This window comes from Bradysia coprophila, chromosome IV (assembly GCF_014529535.1).
Source record: "Bradysia coprophila strain Holo2 chromosome IV, BU_Bcop_v1, whole genome shotgun sequence".
Lineage (NCBI taxonomy): Eukaryota > Metazoa > Arthropoda > Insecta > Diptera > Sciaridae > Bradysia > Bradysia coprophila.
In genome coordinates, this window is record NC_050738.1 from 8,662,065 (window position 1) to 8,687,601 (window position 25,537).

General features: G+C 40.4%; 3 protein-coding genes and 1 long non-coding RNA gene across 6 annotated transcripts; 2 read left to right on the forward strand and 2 right to left on the reverse strand.

The window, feature by feature from the left end:
* The first annotated feature begins 583 nt into the window (after positions 1 to 583).
* On the forward strand, positions 584 to 14,413 carry LOC119066910 (transcription-associated protein 1). Its single transcript, XM_037169610.1, has 26 exons — positions 584 to 1,144; positions 1,214 to 1,399; positions 1,472 to 1,666; positions 1,738 to 1,904; positions 1,964 to 2,060; positions 2,125 to 2,263; positions 2,346 to 2,557; positions 2,630 to 2,793; positions 2,852 to 2,960; positions 3,021 to 3,167; positions 3,234 to 3,455; positions 3,521 to 3,938; positions 4,040 to 4,618; positions 4,676 to 6,330; positions 6,394 to 6,635; positions 6,698 to 7,001; positions 7,072 to 7,197; positions 7,266 to 10,604; positions 10,672 to 10,869; positions 10,937 to 11,827; positions 11,887 to 12,024; positions 12,087 to 13,189; positions 13,253 to 13,424; positions 13,486 to 13,682; positions 13,794 to 13,878; positions 13,945 to 14,413. Exons 1-26 carry the CDS (start codon positions 902 to 904, stop codon positions 14,239 to 14,241), a joined length of 11,625 nt encoding a protein of 3,874 aa, XP_037025505.1. The 5' UTR covers positions 584 to 901; the 3' UTR covers positions 14,242 to 14,413.
* LOC119066914 (cytochrome P450 3A6-like) lies at positions 14,333 to 20,630 on the reverse strand. 2 transcript variants are annotated; one of them, XM_037169613.1, is made up of 5 exons: positions 20,294 to 20,630; positions 20,090 to 20,237; positions 15,585 to 15,741; positions 15,375 to 15,526; positions 14,333 to 15,318 (listed from the first exon to the last, which is right to left on the reverse strand). In XM_037169613.1, the coding sequence occupies exons 1-5, from the start codon at positions 20,498 to 20,500 to the stop codon at positions 14,495 to 14,497; spliced, it is 1,488 nt and encodes a 495-aa protein (XP_037025508.1). In that variant the 5' UTR covers positions 20,501 to 20,630; the 3' UTR covers positions 14,333 to 14,494. The 2 variants fall into 2 exon arrangements, with proteins under 2 accessions (XP_037025508.1, XP_037025509.1); XM_037169614.1 differs by having other exon boundaries at positions 20,313 to 20,568.
* A 131-nt stretch (positions 20,631 to 20,761) lies between these two features.
* On the forward strand, positions 20,762 to 25,190 carry LOC119066918 (protein FAM117B-like). 2 transcript variants are annotated; one of them, XM_037169620.1, is made up of 6 exons: positions 20,762 to 21,142; positions 21,213 to 21,500; positions 21,584 to 21,726; positions 21,785 to 21,893; positions 22,940 to 23,037; positions 24,182 to 25,190. In XM_037169620.1, exons 1-6 carry the CDS (start codon positions 20,950 to 20,952, stop codon positions 24,347 to 24,349), a joined length of 999 nt encoding a protein of 332 aa, XP_037025515.1. In that variant the 5' UTR covers positions 20,762 to 20,949; the 3' UTR covers positions 24,350 to 25,190. The 2 variants fall into 2 exon arrangements, with proteins under 2 accessions (XP_037025515.1, XP_037025514.1); XM_037169619.1 differs by having other exon boundaries at positions 20,765 to 21,142; positions 21,213 to 21,488.
* LOC119066922 lies at positions 21,784 to 22,736 on the reverse strand. The gene is made up of 2 exons (XR_005085824.1): positions 22,578 to 22,736; positions 21,784 to 22,512 (listed from the first exon to the last, which is right to left on the reverse strand). It is a non-coding gene; the product is annotated as an uncharacterized LOC119066922 (long non-coding RNA).
* Positions 25,191 to 25,537: the final 347 nt, after the last annotated feature.

Below are 25,537 nucleotides of genomic sequence, written 5' to 3' on the forward strand. Positions count from 1 at the left end.
TGGTGAATTTGTTTGTATGGAAAAGGTGTGTTCCTGCGTATCTAATAAAATGGTGATGTGCGTGACCAAAGTTTACAGCCTTTTGCACAAGATCGAAGACATTGTGACATTTGCAAATTTTAGTAAAGAGAGTTGTAAGTTTTTGCAAATAACCGAACCATGACGATATAAAGTAGCTATTTATTATTTAAGTAAATTGTAGCTATTTCCTAATGGATATTTAGTTTAAAAGTATATTAAGTTATGATAAAACGAACACTTCCTGGTCGGAATCAGATTATCGCTCACAAAATTGACACTCTATGGTATTTCATGATTGGATGATGGGATTGGATGGATGATAATCGAGTAGAAGGTTGACTAAACAGATTTCCCATTCAGTTCACCATACAATCATCTTTTCAATACGATAATTTTAAACCTCAGTTAATCAAACTCATTAGAAAATCCATTTTACGATAAAAACAAGGAAAACCGTTTTTTAATTTTTCCCGCTGAAAAGATTACTTCCAAACATTATCAGAAAGAATACATTCGTGTCACTGTCACTGTCAAACGTGTCAAACGCTGTCAAACGAGTCAAACGTCAAAGTGGACTATCAACAATTGCAGCAAAACTGTGTTTTCTCACAACAAATACTCGAAAATAATATTATTTACTCATCAAGTGATCAAAAAATTATGTCGAATCGACAAAGTTACGATGTAACAGTAAAATAGTTACGGTTGTACGCGCGAAAGCCCAAAATTTTCCAGTGGAAAATCATAATAAAAGGACAATGTTTTACCTAACCTCAAACGTTCTGAAAAGTCTTTGGCGTGGTCCATCATATACCTAAATAGCAAACAGTTGAAGTTATATTCCGAAAGTTACGAACTATTTTAACATTTACGAGAGAAAATGTCCACACATTTGGACTACTCGGCACAAATGAACACCCTACGGAGTGTCGTCACCACATTAGGTGATCCAAACACAAAAGATGACATTAAATTGAAAGCAGCACAGGAGTTGAGTGAACACTTCGAAGTTATCACTCAATGTCCAGGATATCAAACATTCTTGGAACATTCCATGAAGATTTTCATCAAAATATTAAAGGAAGGCGATCCGCATTTCATCACAGAGTCACACATACAACAGGCAAGCTAATAATTTTTGATCTGATTTTATCGAGGCATCATTTATAATGGAATTGTTTGTCCGTCACAGGTGCGCAAACTAATTTTAGAAATGATACACCGACTGCCTACATCGGAAATCCTTCGTCCATATGTCAAACACATTCTAACGTTAATGTTGACCCTGCTAAAAATCGACAACGAGGAAAATGTTCTCGTCTGTTTGAGAATCATTATCGAATTGCACAAACAGTATCGGCCGGAATTCAATCCAGAGGTTTGTTCTATGGCAACTTTGCCATCCAAATGGAATGTAATTTTGATGATTTTTCCCTCTCGATTTATTCAGATCCAGGATTTTTTGTCATTCGTCAAAGCGATTTATTCGGATCTGCCGAAACATTTGACAAAAATATTCGAACCGCGGGCACCCATCCGGGTTAAGGATTTGAGTGAGTTGAACATCAGCGATCTGCTAAATGAAACATACACAACGACACCAATCCAAGCGGATAAGAAAACGGCGGATGGAGCAGTGGTTACGGTAAATTTCAATCAATCAATGGATTAATCTCGCTCAGCGTTCCTAACCGACATTCATAATATATTTTTCAGTACAATCTGATTCCCAAAGGTGTACTATCGCTTAAAGTGCTCCAAGAACTTCCCATTATTGTCGTTCTGATGTATCAAATCTACAAACAGTACGTTCATCTAGAAGTCGCCGAATTTGTCCCGTTGATCATGACCACAATAACATTGCAGCCGTTACCAGTGCATCGGTAAATTGATATTCTTAAAGTGGCGATGACTGTGAATCGATCAATTTTTTCGTTTTCAGCAATTCACCGTCATTCAACAAAGAAGTTTTTGTCGATTTCATGGGTGCACAGATCAAAACTTTGTCCTTCCTAGCGTACATCATTCGATTGTTTCAGGTATGCTAAACAGAAATTAAAATTGTTTCTCTCTGCGGATGTGCTAATCATTGAAATTGTCTAGGATGTCATTGTTAATCATGCAACATCGATGGTGAAAGGAATGTTAAGTTTGTTGCAGTCATGCCCGAAAGAAGTTGCCCATTTAAGAAAAGAACTATTGATAGCAGCCCGTCATATCTTAGCTACCGATTTGAGGAACAGTAAGTCGAGCGTTTTTCCATGAATCGTATTCGATTTTCACATTCTGATTTCATTGATTCAATTTGCATTTTCGAATCTTAGAATTTGTCCCATCGATGGATAAGCTATTCGACGAGGATTTGCTTCTTGGACGTGGATACACAACACACGAATCATTGCGACCACTTGCTTACTCAACTCTTGCCGATTTAGTACATCATGTGCGTCAGCACTTGAACATGACTGTCTTAGCCAAGGCAGTTCATTTGTTTTCGAAAAATGTACACGACGAGTCCTTACCCACAAGCATTCAGGTTTGATTATTGCGATCATTACGATTCGATTCATTGTCTTAAACCAAATTTTCCCAATTTTTTTGTGTGCAGACAATGTCATGCAAGCTGCTGTTGAATTTGGTCGATTGCATTCGACAACGAAGTGATTCGGAAACAACCACAGCTCGAGACTTGCTGATCATTATGTTGAAAGTGTTCACGAAGAAGTTCCACACGATTGCCAAATTACAGCTTCCACTTATAATGCAGAAATGGTAAGTCATCACTGTGCTGTACGCCGGAATTTCTTAATTAATTTCAATTTAAAAAAAGGAAAACCTTGAAGCCTGAAGCTCCAAGCACACCGACTGGTGGTGCACCAACTTCAATAACAACGGTCGCCACAGTCAACACTGGCACAGAGAATGCTCGAGAAATGCTGGTAATTACTTAAATTAACACACGGTGAATGAGTCACTGATCTAACCTTATTTGTCAATAGGATATAGCCGCATCCGAACAAGCGTCAAAGCTAAGTAGCATCGGATTTCCTCCACCGAACAATCTAAATGTGAGTGATTATCGCAGTTTGGTGAAGACACTCGTGTGTGGCGTGAAGACAATAACGTGGGGATGCGCTAGTTGCAAGGTAAGTAATCTCAAAAACGAGTTTTATGAATCAGCAAGTCAGGAAAATCCAAATATTTATTTACAGTCACCGGCAAACGAGGCGAACTATAATGGCGCCCTGTCGAAAATGTTCCAACCACCAGAGATACTCATATTTATCGATCTGGTACATTGGGCGCTCGAAGCATTAGACATTTATACTATAAACATACCGGCTAACGGCCTTGCTGGACAAATGGCCAAACCGTCAGGACAATTGCCACGTTCGAAGGAAGAGAAAGAAGTGTTGGAGCATTTCAGTGGAGTGGTAGGACATTTTCTTCTTAATAGTTTGCTACGATCCTTGGTGTTAACTCAATCCTTCGTCCACAGTTCCTCCTGATGAACAATCAAAATTTCCAAGAAATCTTCGCCTCAACAATCGATTACATGGTCGAGAGAATCTACAAAAATTCGGCTCTGCAAATCATTGCCAATTCCTTCCTGGCCAATCCAGCCACTTCACCGCTGTTCGCTACAGTTCTAGTTGAATATCTTCTAGAACGAATGGAAGAAATGGGCTCAAACATCGATCGTTCGAATTTGTATTTGAGACTGTTCAAGTTGGTGTTTGGATCGGTGAGCTTGTTTCCAGCCGAAAATGAACAAATGCTCAGACCGCATCTGCACAACATTGTGAACCGGTCCATGGAACTTGCGATGACCGCAAAGGAGCCGTACAATTACTTCTTGCTTCTTCGAGCTCTGTTTCGTTCGATTGGAGGCGGAAGTCATGACCTGCTGTATCAAGGTAGGTCAAATCAAGACTTGTCAAATACGCAGTTCCGTTAAACCCATGGGGGTCATACCTTACTTCAATGTAATCGCCAATTTTTGTTTGATAATTTCCAGAGTTCTTGCCTTTATTGCCAAACCTGCTGGAAGGTTTAAATCGACTTCAAAGTGGCTTCCACAAGCAACACATGAAAGATTTATTCGTTGAACTGTGCCTCACAGTACCAGTACGTTTATCGTCGCTCTTACCGTACCTGCCAATGCTAATGGATCCACTAGTTTCGGCATTAAATGGATCGCACACATTGATCAGTCAAGGTCTTCGTACACTTGAGCTTTGCGTAGACAATCTGCAACCGGACTTTTTGTACGATCACATTCAACCGGTCCGTGCCGATCTTATGCAAGCTTTATGGCGAACGTTGCGGAATCAGGATAGTGCTGCTCAAGTGGCGTTCAGAGTTCTGGGAAAGTTTGGTGGTGGTAACAGAAAAATGATGATCGAACCACAGCATCTTGAGTATAACGAGAAAGATACCCCTGCATCGGCGATCGTAGCCTACTTCCAGGACCATCAGAGACCAATCGATTTTCCGATTGATCAAGTAATCGAAACTGCATTCAACGCACTAAAATCGAGTACAACCGATCCGTTCTACTGGCGACAGAGTTGGGATGTCATTCGTTGTTACTTAGGTAAGTTATTGAGTGCGTTTTGTTTTGACCACTTGCTGTAATCTTACATCTTTTCAGCCTCATCGATATGTGTGGATGATCAAAAGCACACGTTACAAAAGCTTTTCATGCATCCGACCTTCTTGGATGGACCAATCCATATCATTCCCGGCAGGCAATACAAATGTCAAGATTCGCAAGCTCGCAAAACACATCAGACTGCACTGACTGCAATGTTTGTGGCAGCAGCAACCAAGGATGTACGACAATCGGTCCTTCCAACAATGGTTGCCGTCGTGCGCCATTACACTATGGTTGCGATAGCACAACAAGCTGGTCCATTCCACTTAAAATACCGAATGACAACAGGGCTAGATCCTCTAGTTCTGATTGATGCTCTGGCCACAATTATGGGGCATGAAGAGAAAGAGTTGTGTAAACCCGGCCATCTGGCAATGGTGTTGATCTTGCAAACTGCCACTCACATTATGGGTACCAAAGAACGCGCATGTCGTCTACCAATGATGCAATATTTGGCTGAACGAATGTCAGGTCTATGTTACGAACGGCCATGGTATGCTAAAATGGGCGGCTGTACGGCGTTGAAATTTCTGTACCAACACATGGCTATGCGATGGTTGTATCAGCATTTGTTCGAGTTTTTGAAAGCATTCATGTTTGTCATCATGGATCTGGCTGGGGAGGTATCCAGCGGAGCAATTGATATGGCCAAAACATATTTGGAGAAAATGTTACGGACGTGTATGGTGCCACTTGACAAAGACTGTAAAAATGAGGAATTGATTACTACCCAAAGCAAAGCTATGTCCGACGTGGTGCGTGAACTAGTGCGTCAAGTAACCAGTTCGAATACACTGGTTCGTGAACAGGCAATGTCTTCGTTGAAATTAATCGCAGAGCTACAGAACAAGACCGTCACTGATGTTATGGATCCACATCGTGAAGTGTTGGCCGACATTATTCCGCCGAAAAAACATGTTTTGTGTCAACAACCGGCCAGTGCCCAAATCGGTTTGATGGACGGAAATACATTTTGTACCACATTGAATCCAAGACTGTTCACAATTGATCTGAGCAATCAGTACCACAACTACTTTTTCAAAGAAGTTTCGAATTTGTGTGAAGCAGAAGATCAATATCTCAACAAATTGGACTGTTATAAGAACGTAACCAACTTGGTTCCACTGCGAACTAGTGCATTGCGAGCGTTAGCTGCTTGTCACTACATAACTGACGTTGATCCGGATGGTTCGACAAGGCGTGACAAGATTTTGGCAATTTTACTCAGAGCACTGGAGAAAAACAACACGGAGATTCAGGAAACGGCTTTCGAATGCCTGAAAAAATTCATTGTGGGATATCAAGTGGACAAAGAAACCATTCACAATGCAATGAGACCGTTACTGTTAACATTGGGCGACTACAGAAATCTTACATTGAATGGAACAAAACGGTTGTCGTACCTGACACAACTATTTCCGTCCATGTTCAACGAAAAGCTATGCGAACAACTGCTACAGCACATTAAGAAAATGCTGGAGAATTCAATTGCAGCCAACAAAGGACAAAATTTCTTAACACTAGCGAAGACTGGCGACACCGAACAGAAAATCACAACAATTATGGGAATTTTCCATCAGATTCCAGCCGCTTCAGCAAAGTTTATCGAAAGCTTGTGTCGAATGATCCTGCAAATGGAAAAGAGTTTGATGGTAAGCGAGGACATTCATTTGATTTTGACTAAAGTTTGTGATTTGAAATCGTTTTCCGTTTAGATCGAACCATCGTGCCCATTCCGGGAACCGCTAGTCAAATTTTTATTGCGTTATCCTAAAGAGACACTGGAACTGTTTCTCAACGACAATAATATCAAAGACCAGCAATTGAACCGATTCATGATTTATTTGCTCAAACACAAAGACGGCGGACCATTCCGAGCCATTATGCAAACCAAATCAGCTCGACTGATTCAACTGATTTATTGCAATCCGGCCGACGGTGTGGCTACACTCCAGAGGTAAAAACCATTTTAAGAATTCACCATTGAAATTTGCTTAAAAATTCCTTTTTCTCCACCAGTCAACAAGTGATACTTGTGTCACTTGAAGATCGCTACGAGGCTCAACACCAAGCTATGTTGATCATACAAACGTTGATTGAATTTGATGACCAGTGGCTGGCTTCGGAAAATGAAATCATCAATGCGTTGAAACAAATTTGGGAAACGGATCTATACAAATCGTGCGAAGCGAATGTGTCGTGTGATCTGTGGCATTTGGTGGCCAAGATTTTGTTGCACTATTTCTCGCATCACACCAACGACATCAATTTGTTGTTCCTCTTGTTGAAAGCATTGTGCATGAGATTCATTCCCGATTTCCAGGTAAGGGTAACTTTTCTTCACGAGTTTTAACAAGACAGGAGCTAACAAGGAGTCTTTTCCTCATATACAGTTCCTTCGAGATTTTCTCCAGAACACAGTCGCACAAAGCTACACCTGCGAATGGAAACGCAAAGCATTTTTCCAGTTCGTCGATGATTTTAACAACGCCAACATGTCACAAGAATTGAAAGCAAAGGTATGCGTACTACACTGACACATCATAGCAAAATGATCCGACGAAACAAAAATCGATTTTCTTTTCAGATCCTAACATCGGTTTTGATTCCATCGTTTGCCGTTAGTTTTGAGAAAGGCGAAGGAAACAAACTGGTCGGTGCACCACCAGCCCCATATCTCGAAGATGACAACAACGTGGTGTCGGTTTTCATCGGAAAAGTTATCGACCCGGAGAAACCATTCGCTAACGCCGATGCTGTGCGTATCGCACTTTTGCAATTTGCTTGTTTGCTGGTCGAAAGAGCTGCTCCACATATTCATGACGGCGATGCGAATAACAAACGACAAGGGAACAAATTGCGTCGTTTAATGACATTCGCATGGCCTTGTCTTCTTCTAAAAAATTGCGTTGATCCGGCTGCTCGATATCATGGACATCTACTTCTCAGTCACATCATAGCACGGTTGGCCATCCACAAGAGAATTGTGATTCAGGTTTTCTATTCCTTATTGAAGGGTCATGCCATCGAGGCTCGGTCAGTTGTACGTCAAGCGCTTGAAGTGCTAACGCCAGCATTGCCGTTACGCATGGAAGACGGCAATACCATGTTGGTACATTGGACCAAAAAAATCATTGTTGAAGAAGGACATTCGATGCAACAACTCTTCCACATCTTGCAGCTAGTTGTTCGCCATTACAAAGTATATTACCCGGTGCGACATCATCTGGTTCAACACATGATTAATTCGATACAAAGGCTTGGTTTCTCAGCCACAGCAACAATGGACTATCGCAAACTGGCTGTTGAATTGGCTGAAGTAATTATCAAATGGGAATTGCAACGAATCAAAGAAGAGACTGATCCGATCGATGAAAGCGAGTCAAATATTGAAATGAAATTCACTCCAAGTGGTGCGGTTGCCAGGACCGCTCCAGATGACAATGAGAATCGGAAAAAATTAGCTACTGATGGGAATGAGCCAACAGCTGGACCATCGTCGGCTGTAGCGAAAGTTGAAGGAGCCGGAAAACCCATCGAAAAAGTGCATTGTGATACTGTGTTAAATTTCCTAATGCGGCTTGCCTGTCAGGTTAATGAAGCAACAACGGCAGTAGGTACAATTTCACCCGGAGAAAGCTTGTCTCGCCGATGTGTTACGCTCATCAAAATGGCAATGAAACCGGAAGTGTGGCCTCAGGCCTGTGACTTAAAATTAAGCTGGATGGACAAACTGTTTGCCAGTGTGCATAGTCAACAACAAAATTTCGGAAATATTTGCACGGCACTGGAGCTGTTGACATTCCTATTGGGTGTTATGAAGAAAGATCAAATTCTGGCGACATTCAAACCAATGAAAACTGGACTGTCAGCCTGTGTAACCTGCACCAATACTCGCGTTACTAAATTGATGCATGGTCTGTTATCACGGTTAATGGCGATTTTCCCCACCGATTCACATCATAAGCAGGAAGAACTGGAAACATTGTACGCCACCGTATCGAAAATGATTTTTGAAGGACTGGCCGCCTATGATAAAGATCCTCAAGCGAATCCATCATCACTGTTCGGCACACTGATGATTCTGAAAGCTGCTTGCATGAACAATCCCAGCTACATCGATCGAATTATAATGCCATTCATGCGACTCTTGCATCGTTTGACCAATAAGGAACATTTGCAAAGCAGCAGTGCTGCAGCCACGACGCCACAGGCTGATGGTACAAATACGAGTACAGTAGCGATTGAATTGTTACTGCTGTCATTAGAATTGGTTAAGAATCGTGTTGTTGTTATGGGTGTGGAGATGCGAAAATTGTTCATCGGAAACATTCTGGTTGGTCTGATCGAGAAAAGTCCGGATGTGAAAGTGATGAAGGCGATTGTGAAAATAATTGAGGATTGGATGAAGAACAAAAACAATCCAGTTACGGTTAACCAGGCACCAACGCTCCGTGAAAAGTCCATACTTTTAGTGAAATTGATGCAGTATGTTGAGAAGCGATTCCCCGAAGACCTTGAGCTGAATGCCCAGTTTCTGGAATTGATCAACTACATTTATCGTGATGAACAGCTGAAACAGTCGGAACTGACATCAAAACTAGAAGCAGCATTTTTGGCTGGATTACGCTGCAATCAGCCACACATCAGAGCAAAATTCTTCGAAATATTCGATGGTTCAATGAGACGACGACTTCACGATCGGTTCTTGTATGTCATCTGTTCACAAGCATGGGATTCAATCGGTCAACACTATTGGATAAAGCAATGCATTGAACTGCTGATTCTTACAGCCAACACAACTACACCCATCCAAAATTCCCACGATAATCATCTTCTGCCGAGCATATCGTCGGTTATCAATTTTGCCGACTCGGAAGAAAAAAACAATTTTGTAATTTACACGTCCAAGATGCAGAATGACTCAACCGACTCGTTGGACTCCATTGAAGATAAAGAGGACGCATTCGATATGGACATGAGTGTGGACTCGAATATTTCACGACGTGAAGAAAGTGAGAGACCGGTCAGCAATCGTCCAGCTACACTAACAAAATTGATAGCTCGCCAGGCCGAGTTTTTGGAATCAAATCGAAAAATTCGTACCGAACAATTGCTGATAGCAACATCCCAGCTGTGCCACATGGACACTCAACTGGCCGAAAAAGTTTGGTTAGATATTTTCCCCCGCCTGTGGTCGATCTTAGACGAGGGACAACAGCAATCACTCATTCGTGAAATAATTCCGTTCCTGGCATCTGGTACGCATGTCATTCAGAAGGACTGTCATCCGAGCGCGTTAAATACATTCGTGGAAGCATTGTCGCATTGCCAGCCTCCAGTCTACTTGCCACCGAATTTGATGACATATTTAGGCAAGGCACATAATCTGTGGCACCGAATGACCTTGATGTTGGAGAATATGGCTTTGGAATGGCCACAAAAAAAGGATTCTCAGAGCGAGTACAGCGATCCGGATGTTGGTGACTACTCTCCAAATGATGCCGATCAATCGTCCGTGTTTGATCCATTATCCACAATGTATTCGGCTCTACATGAAGAGGACTTGTGGGCTGGATTGTGGCTAAAGTATGCGAAATATCCCGAAACCAACAATGCCATTGCGTATGAACAAATGGGATTTTTCGAAGAAGCACAAGGTGCTTATGATTTGGTCATGACGAAATTCAAACAGGAAACTGCAAATGGACCGGCACCACTTGAATTGAACAGTGAGTTATTGCTGTGGGAGAAGCACTGGATTCGTTGCGCTACCGAACTGAACCAATGGGATATTCTGTTGGATTATGCACAATCGAGCAAAGAGAAAAATTCATTTTTGATCATGGAAAGTGCGTGGAGAGTTCCCGATTGGGCTCTGATGAAACAGGCTTTATTGAAGGTGGAACAAGCGTGTCCCAAACAGGTATAGAACATTATCTTGATAATCGAGAATGATTTCTTAAGTCAGACTTTTGTTTGTAACCTTTCAGGAAGGGTATAAAGTCAACTTGTACCGTGGATTCTTAGCTATTTTGAACAAGGATGACCCTCATTTGTCAGCTGTTGAACGATATGTGGAAGTAGCATCAGTTCTATGTATGAGAGAATGGAGACGACTGCCGCCAATTGTGTCACATATCCATTTACCGATCTTACAAGCAGCTCAACAAATCATGGAACTGCAAGAGGTATGTCTGCTTCAAAGAATAATAAAAAGGAATTTCCTAAAATTTCAACTGAATTTCTCCCTACCAGGCATGTCAGATACACCAGGGACTCACTCAGAGCCGAACGTCAATTCACGATATGAAAGCAATAGTCAAAACTTGGCGTAACCGCTTACCAGTTGTGGCTGACGATCTGTCACATTGGGGTGATATATTTACCTGGCGACAACATCACTATCAAATCATCACGTCGTATCTGGAGGAACAGAAGACCGAAGTCCTAAAGACCAATTTAATGATGGGTGCTCATGCGTCGGCTCAAGCAATTATCCATTTCGGGAAAATGGCCAGAAAGCATAATCTGACCGGCGTTTGTCAGGATTCACTGTCACGCATTTACACGATACCATCCGTTCCGATCATCGACTGCTTCCAAAAAATACGACAGCAAATTAAATGTTTCCTCCAAAAGGCGTCCACAAGCAGCGGACGAGTGGAATTGGCACAGGCTCTCGAAGTGATTGAGTCAACAAATCTGAGCTTCTTTGAGAACCCAATGATTGGTGAATTTTTCGGAATGAAGGGCTTACTATTCGCGCAGAGTGGTAATTCGGAAGAAGCCAACAAGGCATTTAGTGCAGCCGTACAAGTGAACGATGCAAATGCTAGAGGATGGGCTTTATGGGGTGACTATTTAGAGCACATTTTCACGCGGGAATCTCGACAGATGAATATAGGCGTAAACGCAGTTATAGCTTTCCTACATGCGTGTCGCCAGCAAAGCGAAAGCAAATCTAGAAAGCATTTGGCCAAAGTGTTGTGGCTGCTGTGCTACGATGATGACAAGTCTTCGTTGATGGAGGCGCTTGATAAATACGCGAATTGCGTTCCACCACTTCATTGGCTACCGTGGATTCCTCAGCTATTATGCTGTTTGGTCCAATATGAGTCCAGAGTGATATTGAACCTATTGAGTCAGGTAAGCGATTTTTGGTGTTCCTTTTTTCGACACATGAACTAAATGCTTTCGTCGCATAGGTCGGAAGAATGTTCCCTCAGGCCGTGTATTTCCCGATTCGAACGCTGTATTTGACTCTGAAAATTGAGCAAAGAGAAAAACACAAAAGTGCCGAGCAAGCGTCACTTGCCAGTAAACTGCAATCAGCCGCTAATCAGGTAAGAATTTTTTGCTGCTTAAGTCGATGACAAAAGACAAAATTTTACCGGCAATTTTACAGGGTTCGGGTGAAAATACAATTGTCAACGTACAGCCACCACCCAGTCCAATCGTCATTTCGACAACACCTGCCACACGGACTCCATCTGGTCAACCTCAAGCATCGTCAATAGCATCAGCTGGACCAATTAAAGCAACACAAGCAATGTGGAGATGCTCGAAGGTGATGCACGTTCAACGGGAAATTCATCCAACCATTTTGAATTCATTGGAAGGCATCGTCGATCAAATGGTGTGGTTCCGTGAAAATTGGCGAGAAGAAGTTCTTCGTCAATTGCGACAAGGACTGATCAAATGCTATGCCATTGCTTTTGAAAATCGGAGTTCAGTCAATGATGCCACGATCACTCCACACACATTGAATTTCGTGCGCAAATTGGTGTCAACGTTCGGCATTGGCGTGGAAAATATTTCACCAGCTGCACCGGCTACATATGGATCGGCAGCATCAGAGTCGTTAGCTAAACAAGCTCAAGCGACGGTGTCCGATCCAGCATTCCAGAAAATGAAAGGACAATTCACTAGTGACTTTGATTTCTCCCAGCCCAATGCAATGAAGTTGCACAATCTGATTGGTGAATTGACCAAATGGATCATAATACTCGAATCGAACACGAAGCAAATGTCGAAATCATTTTTGATCGAAGAGAAATGCCGATTCTTATCGAATTTCAGCCAAAAGACGGCAGAAGTTGAACTGCCCGGCGAATTACTGTTACCACGACCGTCTCACTATCATATTCGTATCGCTCGATTTATGCCACGCGTAACAATCGTCCAGAAACACAACACAGCCGCAAGACGGCTGTATATTCGTGGAACGAATGGCAAGATCTATCCGTATTTGGTGGTCAACGATTCTGGATTGGGCGATGCTCGGCGTGAAGAGCGTGTCCTTCAACTGTTGCGAATGTTAAATCATTATTTGGCGAAACAGAAGGAAACTTCAAGACGCTTTTTGCACATAACTGTACCGAGAGTTGTGGCCGTATCGCCACAGATGAGATTAGTCGAGGACAATCCATCCAGTATTTCCTTGCTGGACATTTTCAAGAATGGCTGCGGCAAACTGAGTATTGATCATCATGATTTACCGATTAAAAGGTGAGAGACTTTGGTCACGATTGATTTTCGATAAAATTTACAAAATTCTGTTGATTGCTTCAGGTATTACGAACGCCTAGCAGATGTCCAGGCTAGGGGTTCACAAACCACGCACAATGTTCTACGGGACATACTGCGAGAAATTCAGTCGTCGATGGTTCCGAAAACTCTGCTGAAAGACTGGGCAACTCGTAACTTCAGATCAGCCACCGATTACTGGCAATTCCGTAAAATGGTTTGTTCCCTGCAATCGCCTCGGTGTGATGGAAGTCCTAATCGTTTGTCTGTTATTTCAGTTTACATTGCAACTTTCACTAGCATGTTTGTGCGAACATGCTCTTCACCTAACAAGACTGAATGCCGACATGATGTACCTACATCAAGATTCCGGTTTGGTCAATATTTCGTATTTTAAATTTGACGTCGATGATGCAACCGGTGAATTAGACGCTAATCGTCCGGTACCGTTCAGGCTTACACCGAATATCGTTGAGTAAGTATCACTACATTTAGATTGAGTTTTTTGTTGCACACAATATCGTATGAATCACGAGCTTTCATGCAAATCTCTCGACGAAAACTTTAAAACATTCTTTCGTTTCAGGTTTCTATCGACAATTGGTATCACAGGACCATTGACAGCATCTGCAATAGCTACCGCTAGATGCTTGGTTCAGCCTAACTTTAGGGTAAGAAAACTTGTTCATTCTCTAGCGATGTCCAAACGAATCAATTTTTATTGTCTCTTCCATCAGCTGTCTACCATATTACGCGCCATACTGCGCGATGAAATATTTTCCATTCACAAGAAACGACTCAAAGATGAGAAACCAATATTGGATGCGAACGGTGAAATTGCCCAAGAACCGGAAGTGGATATGGAGAAAATCATTTCGCTGGTCAACAAAGCCGTTGATGCTATTATGCAGAGACTGAACAGCATTTCCTACTTCGATAATGTCGAATCGAACAAGATGAGTACACTGGTACAGGCAGCTCACAATCCGGACAATTTGTGCCGCATGGATCCGGCCTGGCATCCATGGGTGTAAATCGAATGAAGGACTTTACTCAGTCGATATGCTTACCGTTTGCTGTGTTTATTGTGAGTTATCGAACGGGACTGAGTAATTGAAGGTCTAATAGCATTGAAACGTAATTTTAATCGTACACATGTCGTAACCTAATTTTAGATGAAAAATAAACATTTCACTTATGGAGCAACCGGTACTTGTATTGACCCTGGTCTGTATAAAAATATCCAGAAATTCGTTTGAGCCATTGACGAATTTCTGAAGAGAAAATTCACTGCTTTCGATTTACTAGATCTAAGTAAAGCGGCTTAAAAGCGACGACGACCTGCTGTCCCGGTTTATATTGTAAATTGGTATCTTCACGCATCTTCACTTCAAAATTACGTACTAAATGAATGAACAACAACTTCAGCGATTCGTAGGCGAAACGAATACCAATACAAGCTCGTTGGCCAAGTCCGAAGGGAACAAACGCGTATTGGTTCATTCTATCCTTGTTTTCCGGCAAAAATCTTTCCGGTTTAAACTCATCCGGATCGTCAAAATAAGACTCGTCCCGATGCAATGCCCAAAGGCACAGAAAAATCGTTGTGGTTCGTTTAATTTTAATGTTTCCGTAGCTCCAGTTCTTGGTGCAAACTCTTTCCGGACGGTAGAGTGGCGGTCCCAAGCGTAGCGATTCGTTGATGCATGCTGTTAGATATGGTGTTTCTTCCTCTCGTATTGCATCGTGATCGATGTTACCTTTCGTTTTCTCGTAAATTGAATCGATTTCAAGTTGTAAATTTCGTTGAACATTTGGATTCCGAGCGAGATAGTAAAGCAGTACCGTTGATGTGGTACCGGACGTTTCATAGCCACCAAGAAAAAAGTTTACCGCCTGAGAGATGATTGTATCTTCAGTAATTTGCAGCTCTTTGTATTCGTTGGTTTTCGTTCGGTCGATCAGCTCATTCAGGATATCTACAAAATCGGAGTTTTTCTTTTCACCGGTTGAACGACGACTATGAAGAATCTGACGGAAAATTCGCTCTATAAAATTCGTTGGTTCGTTGTCGAACGTTGGAGCAAATTTGGTGAGGAATGGAAAAGTCACTGAAACATTTGATTTGTGAAAGAAAAAGCCAACGGAACTTTAGTCCAATAATTACACGACAAACTGTAGATCCAATCAAAAACGGTATCTTCACCCATAAACGTACGAAATGCAACGGCAAATTCATTTTCGGGATCCTTAGCATTTCCCATTTGGACGCCCAGCGTTGCCCGAGTAAACATATCTATCAACCATGTTGTCATGCGTCTGTAAATTTTTATAAGTGAGACTTAAAGTACAGCCAATCGGTACAGCTAATTCAGACCTTCTACAGTCAATTTTGACTTTCCCATCGACACATTCGTTTTTTAAATCTTCTGCGAATTCTGTTGCAGATTCATTGATTACTTGACTCATCAGCTTAAGCTTTGATGTAGTCAGCATAGGAGTCAGCATTTGTCGAACAGTTTTCCATTTTCTGCCTGAAATGAACACCAAATCGTTATCGCAGAGAGTAGTAAATTGGTGGTAAATTGGTATTTCCAACAGATTGAAGCTAAATCTTCCACTTCATTGACTTTAACATTGTTCGGCGAATGAGGAATTTGTGGAATTCGTCACTCGTTTCTGTGACTTTAACATATATTATACTAAAATACAGTCCAGAACGGCCAGAATGGCCAGAGCTTGTTTTTCGGTAACAGACGACACAGCTTAAGCTGTAATCGCACCTACTTCAATTAGCTCTCCGTTTACTTTTTAACAATGAATGGGATGAGCTTCCATTGTTCCGTCGTAAGGGCTGAGCTAAATGCCCGGGTGAAAATTAAGGTCTCAGTGAGACTGTAAAATGAGCATGATCAACGGTCTCATTTCAGTCTCATTACGTTTTCAGTCTCATTTCATTCTCAATATTTTATTTCTTTGATGATTGTTGAACTTTGGCTGAACGAGACTGACCGAGTGGTCTCTTTTTCAATATTTTATGAGATTTTTGAGACCGACCGAGTGGTCTTCCTTGGATTATTTTTCGTAGGACTTTAGGAGACTGACCGAGAAGTCTCGTTTTGAATATTTTACGAGAATGTAAGAGAGCGACCGAGTGGTCTTTCCTGGATTATTTTTCGTTGGACTTTGGGAGACTGACCGAGTGGTCTCGTTTTGAATATTTTACGAGAATGTAAGAGACCGACCGAGTGGAATTTCTTGGATTATTTTTCGTTGGACTTTGGGAGACTGACCGAGTGGTCTCGTTTTGAATATTTTACGAGAATGTAAGAGAGTGACCGAGTGGTCTTTCTTGGATTATTTTTCGTTGGACTTTGGGAGACTGACCGAGAAGTCTCGTTTTGAATATTTTACGAGAATGTAAGAGACCGACCGAGTGGTCTTTCCTGGATTATTTTTCGTTGGACTTTGGGAGACTGACCGAGAAGTCTCGTTTATGAACATTTTACGAGAATGTAAGAGACCGACCGAGTGGTCTTTCTTGGATTATTTTCGTTGGACTTGAGGAGACTGACCGAGAAGTCTCGTTTTGAATATTTTACGAGAATGTAAGAGACCGACCGAGTGGTCTTTCCTGGATTATTTTTCGTTGGACTTTGGGAGACTGACCGAGAAGTCTCGTTTATGAACATTTTACGAGAATGTAAGAGACCGACCGAGTGGTCTTTCTTGGATTATTTTCGTTGGACTTGAGGAGACTGACCGAGAAGTCTCGTTTTGAATATTTTACGAGAATGAAAGAGAGCGACCGAGTGGTCTTTCTTGGATTATTTTTCGTTGGACTTTAAGAGACTGACCGAGTAGTCTCGTTTTGAATATTTTACGAGAATGTAAGAGACCGACCGAGTGGTCTTTCTTGGATTATTTTTCGTTGGACTTTGGGAGACTGACCGAGTGGTCTCGTTTTGAATATTTTACGAGAATGTAAGAGACCGACCGAGTGGTCTTTCCTGGATTATTTTTCGTTGGACTTTGGGAGACTGACCGAGAAGTCTCGTTTATGAACATTTTACGAGAATGTAAGAGACCGACCGAGTGGTCTTTCTTGGATTATTTTCGTTGGACTTGAGGAGACTGACCGAGAAGTCTCGTTTTGAATATTTTACGAGAATGAAAGAGACCGACCGAGTGGTCTTTCCTGGATTATTTTTCGTTGGACTTTAGGAGACTGACCGAGAAGTCTAGTTTTTGAAAATTTTACGCGAATGAAAGAGACCGACCGAGTGGTCTTTCCTGGATTATTTTTCGTTGGACTTTGGGAGACTGACCGAGTGGTCTCACTTCAAGAAATTTTTTTTTTGAAATACAGAGACCAAATCAGCAGTCTCATTTTTTTGAAATAGAAAACAACTGAGCGGTCTTTTTTTCAATATTTGAACTTAACTTTTAATTATAAACGCAATTTTGTTTCTATCAAGTTTTGCTGCTGTGTTTGCATCGAGTTCTGTGAACAAGTAGCCATTTCGACGGCGTATTTATTTTGATCAGCTGGTATTGGTTTCGTAACTATTTTCTAAAAAACTTTATTACTCACATCATTACTGTATCATTAGTCTCATAAATAATTTAAATAATTAGGTAAAATAAAAGTTTAGTTCTAAAGAGAACTCTCAAAGGTCTCTACAATGGATCAGAGTCAAAGTATGTCAAAAATTGAAACAGTTGGCCTCTGCATTTAAAAAAAATATGTTCTTAAAATGAGACCACTCAGTTGGTCTCTACATTTCGAAAAAAATATGTTCTTGAAATGAGACCACTCAGTTGGTCTCTGCATTTCGAAAAAATATGTTCTTGAAATGAGACCACTCGGTCAGTCTCATAAAGTCCAACGAAAAAAAAATCCGAAAAGACTACTCGTTCGGTCTCTTACATTCTCGTAAAATGTTCAAAAACGAGACTACTCGGCCGGTCTCATAAAGTCCAATGAAAAATAATCCGAAAAGACTACTCGTTCGGTCTCTTATTATCTCGTAAATGTTCAAAAACGAGACTTCTCGGTCAGTCTCCCAAAGTCCAACGAAAAATAATCCGAGAAAGACCACTCGTTCAGTCTCTTACATTCTCGTAAAATATTCAAAACGAGACTTCTCGGTCAGTCTCCTCAAGTCCAACGAAAATAATCCAAGAAAGACCACTCGGTCGGTCTCTTACATTCTCGTAAAATATTCAAAACGAGACTTCTCGGTCAGTCTCCTAAAGTCCTACGAAAAATAATCCAAGAAAGACCACTCGGTCGGTCTCTTACATTCTCGTAAAATATTCAAAACGAGACTTCTCGGTCAGTCTCCCAAAGTCCAACGAAAAATAATCCAAGAAAGACCACTCGGTCGGTCTCTTACATTCTCGTAAAATATTCAAAACGAGACTACTCGGTCAGTCTCCCAAAGTCCAACGAAAAATAATCCAAGAAAGACCACTCGGTCGCTCTCTTACATTCTCGTAAAATATTCAAAACGAGACTTCTCGGTCAGTCTCCCAAAGTCCAACGAAAAATAATCCAAGGAAGACCACTCAGTCGGCCTCAAAGTTTTTGTAACAACGGTTCGAAATAAGACTTATACGAAGATATATCCAATTTAGCAACACGCGTAAGGTGGATGGCAGTCCAATCCTAAAGTTAAGCATCATTCGGCGCGGTTAGTACTTGGAGTGGTGACCGGAAAATACATTACGAAATAAAAAAAGGTAAAAAAAAAATCAAATATCACTAAAATTTCTATCATTTCAGCGAATTATAAAAAAAAATAAAAAACTGTGCCATCTGTGAATGCGGGAAGAAACTACAGCCTAAAGACAATGAAATATCTCACAGATGGAAAATGGAAATGGGAGTTCTCAGATGGTCTCAGAAAATGTCGAAAAGAAAGTGATAGTTCTCAGATGGCCTCAAAAGGATCTCGAAAAAAAATTAAAATGAGACTTCTCAAATAACCTCAAGAAATATCGAAAAGAAAGTGAGAGTTCTCAGATAGTCTCAAAAGACGTCGAAAAGAAAGTGAGAGTTCTCAGATGGCCTCTAAAAGGATCTAGAAAAAACTGAAATGAGACTTCTCAAAGAGTCTCAAAAATATTTTGAGTCTCAAACATGGTCAAATCTAAAAAAGAGACCACTCAGTCGGTCTCGTAAACTATTTTGAAAAGAGACAACTCAGTCGGTCTCGCAAATTATTAAAAAAGAGACCACTCGGTCGGTCTCGTAAAATACAGAAGAAGAGACTACTCGGACAGTCTCGTAAAATACAGAAGAAGAGACCACTCGGTCAGTCTCGTAAAATAGAGAAGAAGAGACCACTCGGTCAGTCTCGTAAAATACAGGAGAAGAGACCACTCGGTCAGTCTCGTAAAATACAGGAGAAGAGACCACTCGGTCAGTCTCGTAAAATACAGAAGAAGAGACCACTCGGTCGGTCTCGTAAAATACAGAAGAAGAGACCACTCGGTCGGTCTCGTAAAATACAGAAGAAGAGACCACTCGGTCGGTCTCGTAAAATACAGGAGTAGAGACCACTCGGTCAGTCTCGTAAAATACAGAAGAAAAGACCACTCGGTCGGTCTCGTAAAATACAGGAGAAGAGACCACTCGGTCAGTCTCGTAAAATACAGAAGAAGAGACCACTCAGTCAGTCTCATACAGTCTATTAAAACATTTAAAACGAGACTTCTCATCGGTTTCGCAATCATCATCATCATCAATTCATCAGTATATGAGAAGAAACCAGTCTCAAAGGTTCGAAAAGAGACGTCTCACCTCCATACAAAAAAAACGGTCTCAAAAGGGGTCTCACATTCACTTTTTTTTTTACCCGGGTGGCGACACTATACCTGGCAAATAATCGAGTATTTCGTTGAATACATTCGAACCAAAATCCATAGATCTTCTATCGTGGAAATAATCGAAGTCCTTGACAAATATCAAACGAGCCAGATCCGGATCGGCTATATGAATCTGAGGATCCTGTCCCTCGTATACCTTTCGAAAAAATGGAAGTTACTGTGTGCCACTCTTTCAAAATAGAAAAATCTAACCCCCCAAATCGGTCCGTACTTTTTGAATCTTTTTATGTCTTCAATTTGATGGATCTTGGAATGAAAATCGGGAACACTGCCCAAAAATAGTGTCGGCTGTACAACTGGTATTCCACATTTCTCCAAGATTCCGTAATTTTTTCTACCGTACAATAACAGTGAAACACAACAAATTAACACAAATATTAGTACCGCTAAGACGATCATATTCTCGTGACGAATTAGATAAAATGAATCGAAAATTAAACTTTCGTTGATATAATAATTTGTTGGCTCGCATAATCTACCAATTAATCATGTTCGTGATGTTAACTCTACCCACCCATTATCTACCTGTTCGATAGATACTAATATATAGTAGATTGCGGAGATTCGAATCGGCGAGCGATTTTGTTCATCTGAATTCACCATTACATCCAACTCAGTCGTGTAAACCCGCCGACAACTTCTGTGTGCATGTATTTTCGAAACGAAACGTTGACAACGTTGACAAATGAACTTGAACAAAAGAGTAAGCAAAAGAGTGAATTTTTCACGACAATCTTGTTAATTTGCTGAAATTAGTGTTCCCAGTAGTCTTTATTTGAATTGAAATGGATCTTTAACCACATTTCCTGCCATCAAAATCGTTTTCGTTATTGTTTGTTTGCCGTAAAATGTCCAGTCGTGTAGATTTACCCCATAAAATGGGACCCATAAAGGCTACAATTCCAATTTCGTCGCTACTTCGTGGACCGATTTCCAGTGGCACAAGTGGCTCCAATTTGTTTATGGCTTTATCTCCGCCAATGAGGCACATTTCTCCCGAATATAGTGGACATCGCAGTCCAGGTGCACTGAATACTAAAGGTTTGTGTGGAAATTTGCCTCGATTGTCGCTGACAAACTTTCAAACATGTTCTGTCTTGCCTAACCAAAGGAAAACCGAAGAGTATCGATTCGTGTATGCGACGCACAGCATCATTGGATGCCCTTTATCTGAGACCATCGTGGAGCATATCAGCGTCATGTACAATTCTGCAAGTCGACAAATCGACACAGACAGAGGAATCGTTTCTGGATCGATCGAAGGGAATCGGTGGCCATTTGGATGTTTCCACTGATCTTAAAATCGAAAAAGTTATCAGACAGAGGCTGCAAAAAACCCAGCGTGGAGAGCATTCCGTTAGTTCACAAACACTTAGCCCCATTCACGGTAAGACTCACGGTAAAAATCAATGTCAATTCGTTCAGACGAATTAATTTTGATTTGAAAATTTTTTGCTTGTCTTTTTCTCTGTGCATAAACAGCAACACCTGTTCTAATACCACCACGTCAGATACCACCACATACTAGGCCAATGCGCAGTTCCGTAGAAGGTTTAAATCAAGAAATCGAAAAATTAGTGCTGAATCCTTGCCAACAACATACGTGTCGACCGGAAACTAATTTGGCAAGTTTATTAGACGATAAAGTTGTGCCGTTCAAGTTTGTAATGAAATCCATTTCAGTTTTCGCGAGGTACTCCTGAAGGGCATCGTGCACCAATTGCAGATTTGTTACACGGCGACGCGACGCGGTCGGTTAACACTCAGACACCAAATAGAGACTTGTTATCGGGTGAGTTAACTTTTCTTTTCTTTTTACAAGAAAAATGTCTGTGTGTAGTGCCAACGGTTGTTCTTTATTCAAAGTGGAAGTGATTTATCTGAGGGTCTCTTCTGGTGAAACATTAAATTCAACACCAAAGTCAGTATCATTCCAAAGACGGAAAAACTTCCCAACAATATGAAGGCCGTTCCAATAAATTCAAACCAACAAGTCATTTCGTTGAAATATGTGACAATAACACCATAACAGCCTCTATCGTGAGGAAGCGGACGGGTGATAGTATTTTCCCAAAACAACCAGTTTGATTGACTTTGGTAGCATGCCATTGGTACATTCGGTTCCCAGTCCATGTTCCCATTCACTCCACAACATTTATACGTGGATTGCAATGTGTTCCAAAAGTGTGCGCTAGATTCACGGTCATGCCAGTATTTTGTTAGAATCGATTCAATTTTCGCATTTCGATAGGGGCTTCCTGTTGCCAGTGAATTTTCGACACATACCAGGATAGCGGTCAGTATCGAAAGTATGAAAATTTGAATTAAAGCAGTGCGGACTTTCAGGCGTTTTTCGTCGCGATAGAATTTAGCGAAATTGGACAAACATGCGGTGAAACATAACAGAATTGCTGGAAATGTAAAATTTCGTAAGAAATACTTCTGTATTTGAATGCTTGAAGGTAATTCAGTATACCGATTGATATCACAGTAATTAATGAGGCCTGCGACACTAGCTCAATTTCGTTCCAGTAATTTATTTGCATTGAAATGCCGATGCACTTATCTCCAAAGGGGAAAAGAAATAGAAATTTCAAAATAGAATTTGATTGGTTCGGCCTGCTTGGTTCGCTTTCTATTGGAACGTGTAAAAACGCCGAGAAGGAGAACTTATTATTTTTGTTATCCTTGTATAAGACTTCTATTATAGCAAAGGAAACGCCACTGTTCTTTTCTGTCTTTGCTGTTGATTACGAATGACGGGATAGCTGTTTCTATATATGGATATATTTTGCAAAATTCCTAGTCCTAACATTTTATTACGGTTTTTTTTTTCAGATGACAGTCAAAGCACATCACCGGAAGATGGTTCCACTGGAGCGTCACCAAGAATAAATCGATTCCTTGCACGTGAGCCCCCAGATGGTTGTGAGAAAGTAAGTGCTAAACATTGTCCCCACTTCTTAGCAATTAGTTAGAGGTGAGTGGGCATACCTAATTTTTATGCCCGCCCTGCCCAAAGCCCAATAATTTAAAAAAAAACATGCCCACAGCGCAGCCAATGCCCAAGAATTTTAAAAAGCATGCCCACTGCCCAGCCCATGCCCAAGGCCCACATCGGAAATTTTCGCAAAAAATTTGAAAATTGTCAATCTGAGGCGAAACTGAGGTTGACAGCACATCGTTCGTGCAAAATTCTAGTAAATTGATGAGTTGGAAACACGATTTTATGTGCGAAAGCCGTTTTAAAATTTCTTGATGAATATTACATCGTACGGAAAATCTTGACTACACATTTTTGAAAAGTGCCCATTCTGCGCCCTATGTCCACGAAATTGAAAAATGCCCATGTCCATGTCCCGTGGGCATGCCCATGGGCGTGTGCATCCCACTTTTATGGGCAGCCCACTCACCTCTACAATTAGTCGTATTATTTGTAGATACCTAGTAGGGTGGATCGATTTAAAAAATTTTGAACGTTTTCTAAAAAAATTTGTTGCAAGGGTCCGAGCAATTTTTAATAAAATACAGATTTCTTGACATTTTCCTTTCAAATTTCAAAAACTCTTTTGAATTCCTCATGAAATTGTGAGTTAAATAACGCTTTCTTTGACCTAGGTCATGATGCAATATCTGTCTGAAATTTCATTGATTTGAAAATTTCTACTTCTGTTTACAAATATGACTATTTTTCAAATTTCACATGTAGAACAGGGGACTCTGACTGCTATGGAACACTGTGATTTTTGGATAGAAATCAAAATTTTTTTAATCGATCCACCCTAATACCGAGGGATGTGAAGTACCCCAAAACATATTTCCTTGAAATTTAGAAGGTTGTCTTCGAGAACTTATGCTATCGTTCCTTCCGCAAAGCCGTTTTTTTTGGCACCAATGGCTTCATTTTTGTGTAACTATTTGGATTTTCTATGTCCACTTCCTTATGATATATGATCTCTCGGTCTATACTTACTTAATAATTTACGAAAATCGTCATAACCTTGGTTCCTTTATCAATTGTCTTACTTGTCCAATCTTAAACGGCTGTTCTGATCAAAAACATTTTTTTTACAAAAAAAGGTCTGTCTAAAGCCAACTGATGCTGATCCAACATCAACCAAGATGTTTAAACCGTGTGTTGGATTCCTTTTGCGACCATCACTCGGTTCGGCATTCCAACCGATTGCAGCAATGTCACCAATTGCTATTGATAGTGGAGAGGAAGACAACAGCATTGAGACTCAATAAAATAAAAATAAAGGAAGTTTAAGACCCGGTTAATGGTAAAAATGAGAAGAGAATAAAATTTCTTCGAACATAGCAATGAGTACTATGCTCCGAATTTATGTATTTACGGAATATATTCGGTGGACAAACATGATATGATATGAATACAAAAAGCAACAACAACAACAAAAATATGATTGTGATGCATTGATTAAGGACTAAGGATTTAAGAAAAAAATTGTTTTTGGGATAAATTCTATTTTTGTTTCTATTTTCGTTAAATTCAAATTAAAAATTTATGAAATTATTAAAAATCGACTGTCACAAAATGTAAATTGTGACGAAAAAAAACCTTAAAAATGAAAAGAAGGACTGAGCAAAATAAATGCACTGAACAGAAAATTTTAAAATGAAAAATAAGAAGAAATTCTAGTATTCGTACGTAAATTGTGATTTAAAAAAAACTAATTCGTTAACAAAATGATGAAAAAAATTAATTTTTTCCGTTTGTAAATAAGGTTCAATGTGGTAGTTTGTACAAACAAAAACAAAAAATGAGTAGAAAGGAGGAAGAAGTCGTTCAGTGTTAAGGAAATTTTTATTTTTTCAATTTTTCCTTTTTTTAAATTCATTTGAAATAATTATTGTAGAGATTGTATCATATTTTTACTATTGCATGTACTAGAACACAAAAGAACAAAATTATAATTATTAAAAGAAGAAAATAATTAAATATGCTGCAATGAACCGCTCTATATAAACATATAGAACCGTTTCAATCCGACAAAGAGAATCAATTCACTGTAAAATTGTGTACAACTCGAACAGAAAGAAATATTTACAAATAAAATTTAATGGAATCGAGAACAATTTTCATACAAATTGAATATGAAATGAAAGATGGATATCTATAAGCGTTTTGAAACATTGTTCAATTTCGACGCTTCGAGAAGTTGACAGCTGCCAAATAGAGTACTATTTTATATGAAATAGTTTCTTTTACAGTCTTTTATAGTTGTGTTACACACTCCCAAGTTTTGGTACACTCTATTTAAAGTACCACTCATGCTTGAAGTGAATCCATAAGGTTTGTTCCAAGGCCATATGAATTGTCAAGTGTCATCCACAGAACCATAACCTTGATAATATCTCGGTGTAAATCGCGTAGGCGACGTTGCTCGATTTATCACGTGAGCGACGTTGCTATGG

Excerpts from the sequence above, each read along its gene's own strand:
- LOC119066910 (XM_037169610.1), top strand. The coding sequence starts at position 902 with ATGTCCACACATTTGGACTACTCGGCACAAATGAACACCCTACGGAGT. Across the intron at positions 1,667-1,737 it reads CGGATGGAGCAGTGGTTACG|TACAATCTGATTCCCAAAGG; the intron begins GTAAATTTCAAT and ends TATATTTTTCAG. Across the intron at positions 7,002-7,071 it reads GATTCATTCCCGATTTCCAG|TTCCTTCGAGATTTTCTCCA; the intron begins GTAAGGGTAACT and ends CCTCATATACAG.
- LOC119066914 (XM_037169613.1), bottom strand. The coding sequence starts at position 20,500 with ATGATCGTCTTAGCGGTACTAATATTTGTGTTAATTTGTTGTGTTTCA. Across the intron at positions 15,742-20,089 it reads AATACTCGATTATTTGCCAG|GCAGAAAATGGAAAACTGTT; the intron begins GTATAGTGTCGC and ends TGTTCATTTCAG. Across the intron at positions 15,527-15,584 it reads GTCAAAATTGACTGTAGAAG|ACGCATGACAACATGGTTGA; the intron begins GTCTGAATTAGC and ends AAAAATTTACAG.
- LOC119066918 (XM_037169620.1), top strand. The coding sequence starts at position 20,950 with ATGTCCAGTCGTGTAGATTTACCCCATAAAATGGGACCCATAAAGGCT. Across the intron at positions 21,143-21,212 it reads AGGTGCACTGAATACTAAAG|GAAAACCGAAGAGTATCGAT; the intron begins GTTTGTGTGGAA and ends GCCTAACCAAAG. Across the intron at positions 21,501-21,583 it reads CATTCACGGTAAGACTCACG|CAACACCTGTTCTAATACCA; the intron begins GTAAAAATCAAT and ends GTGCATAAACAG.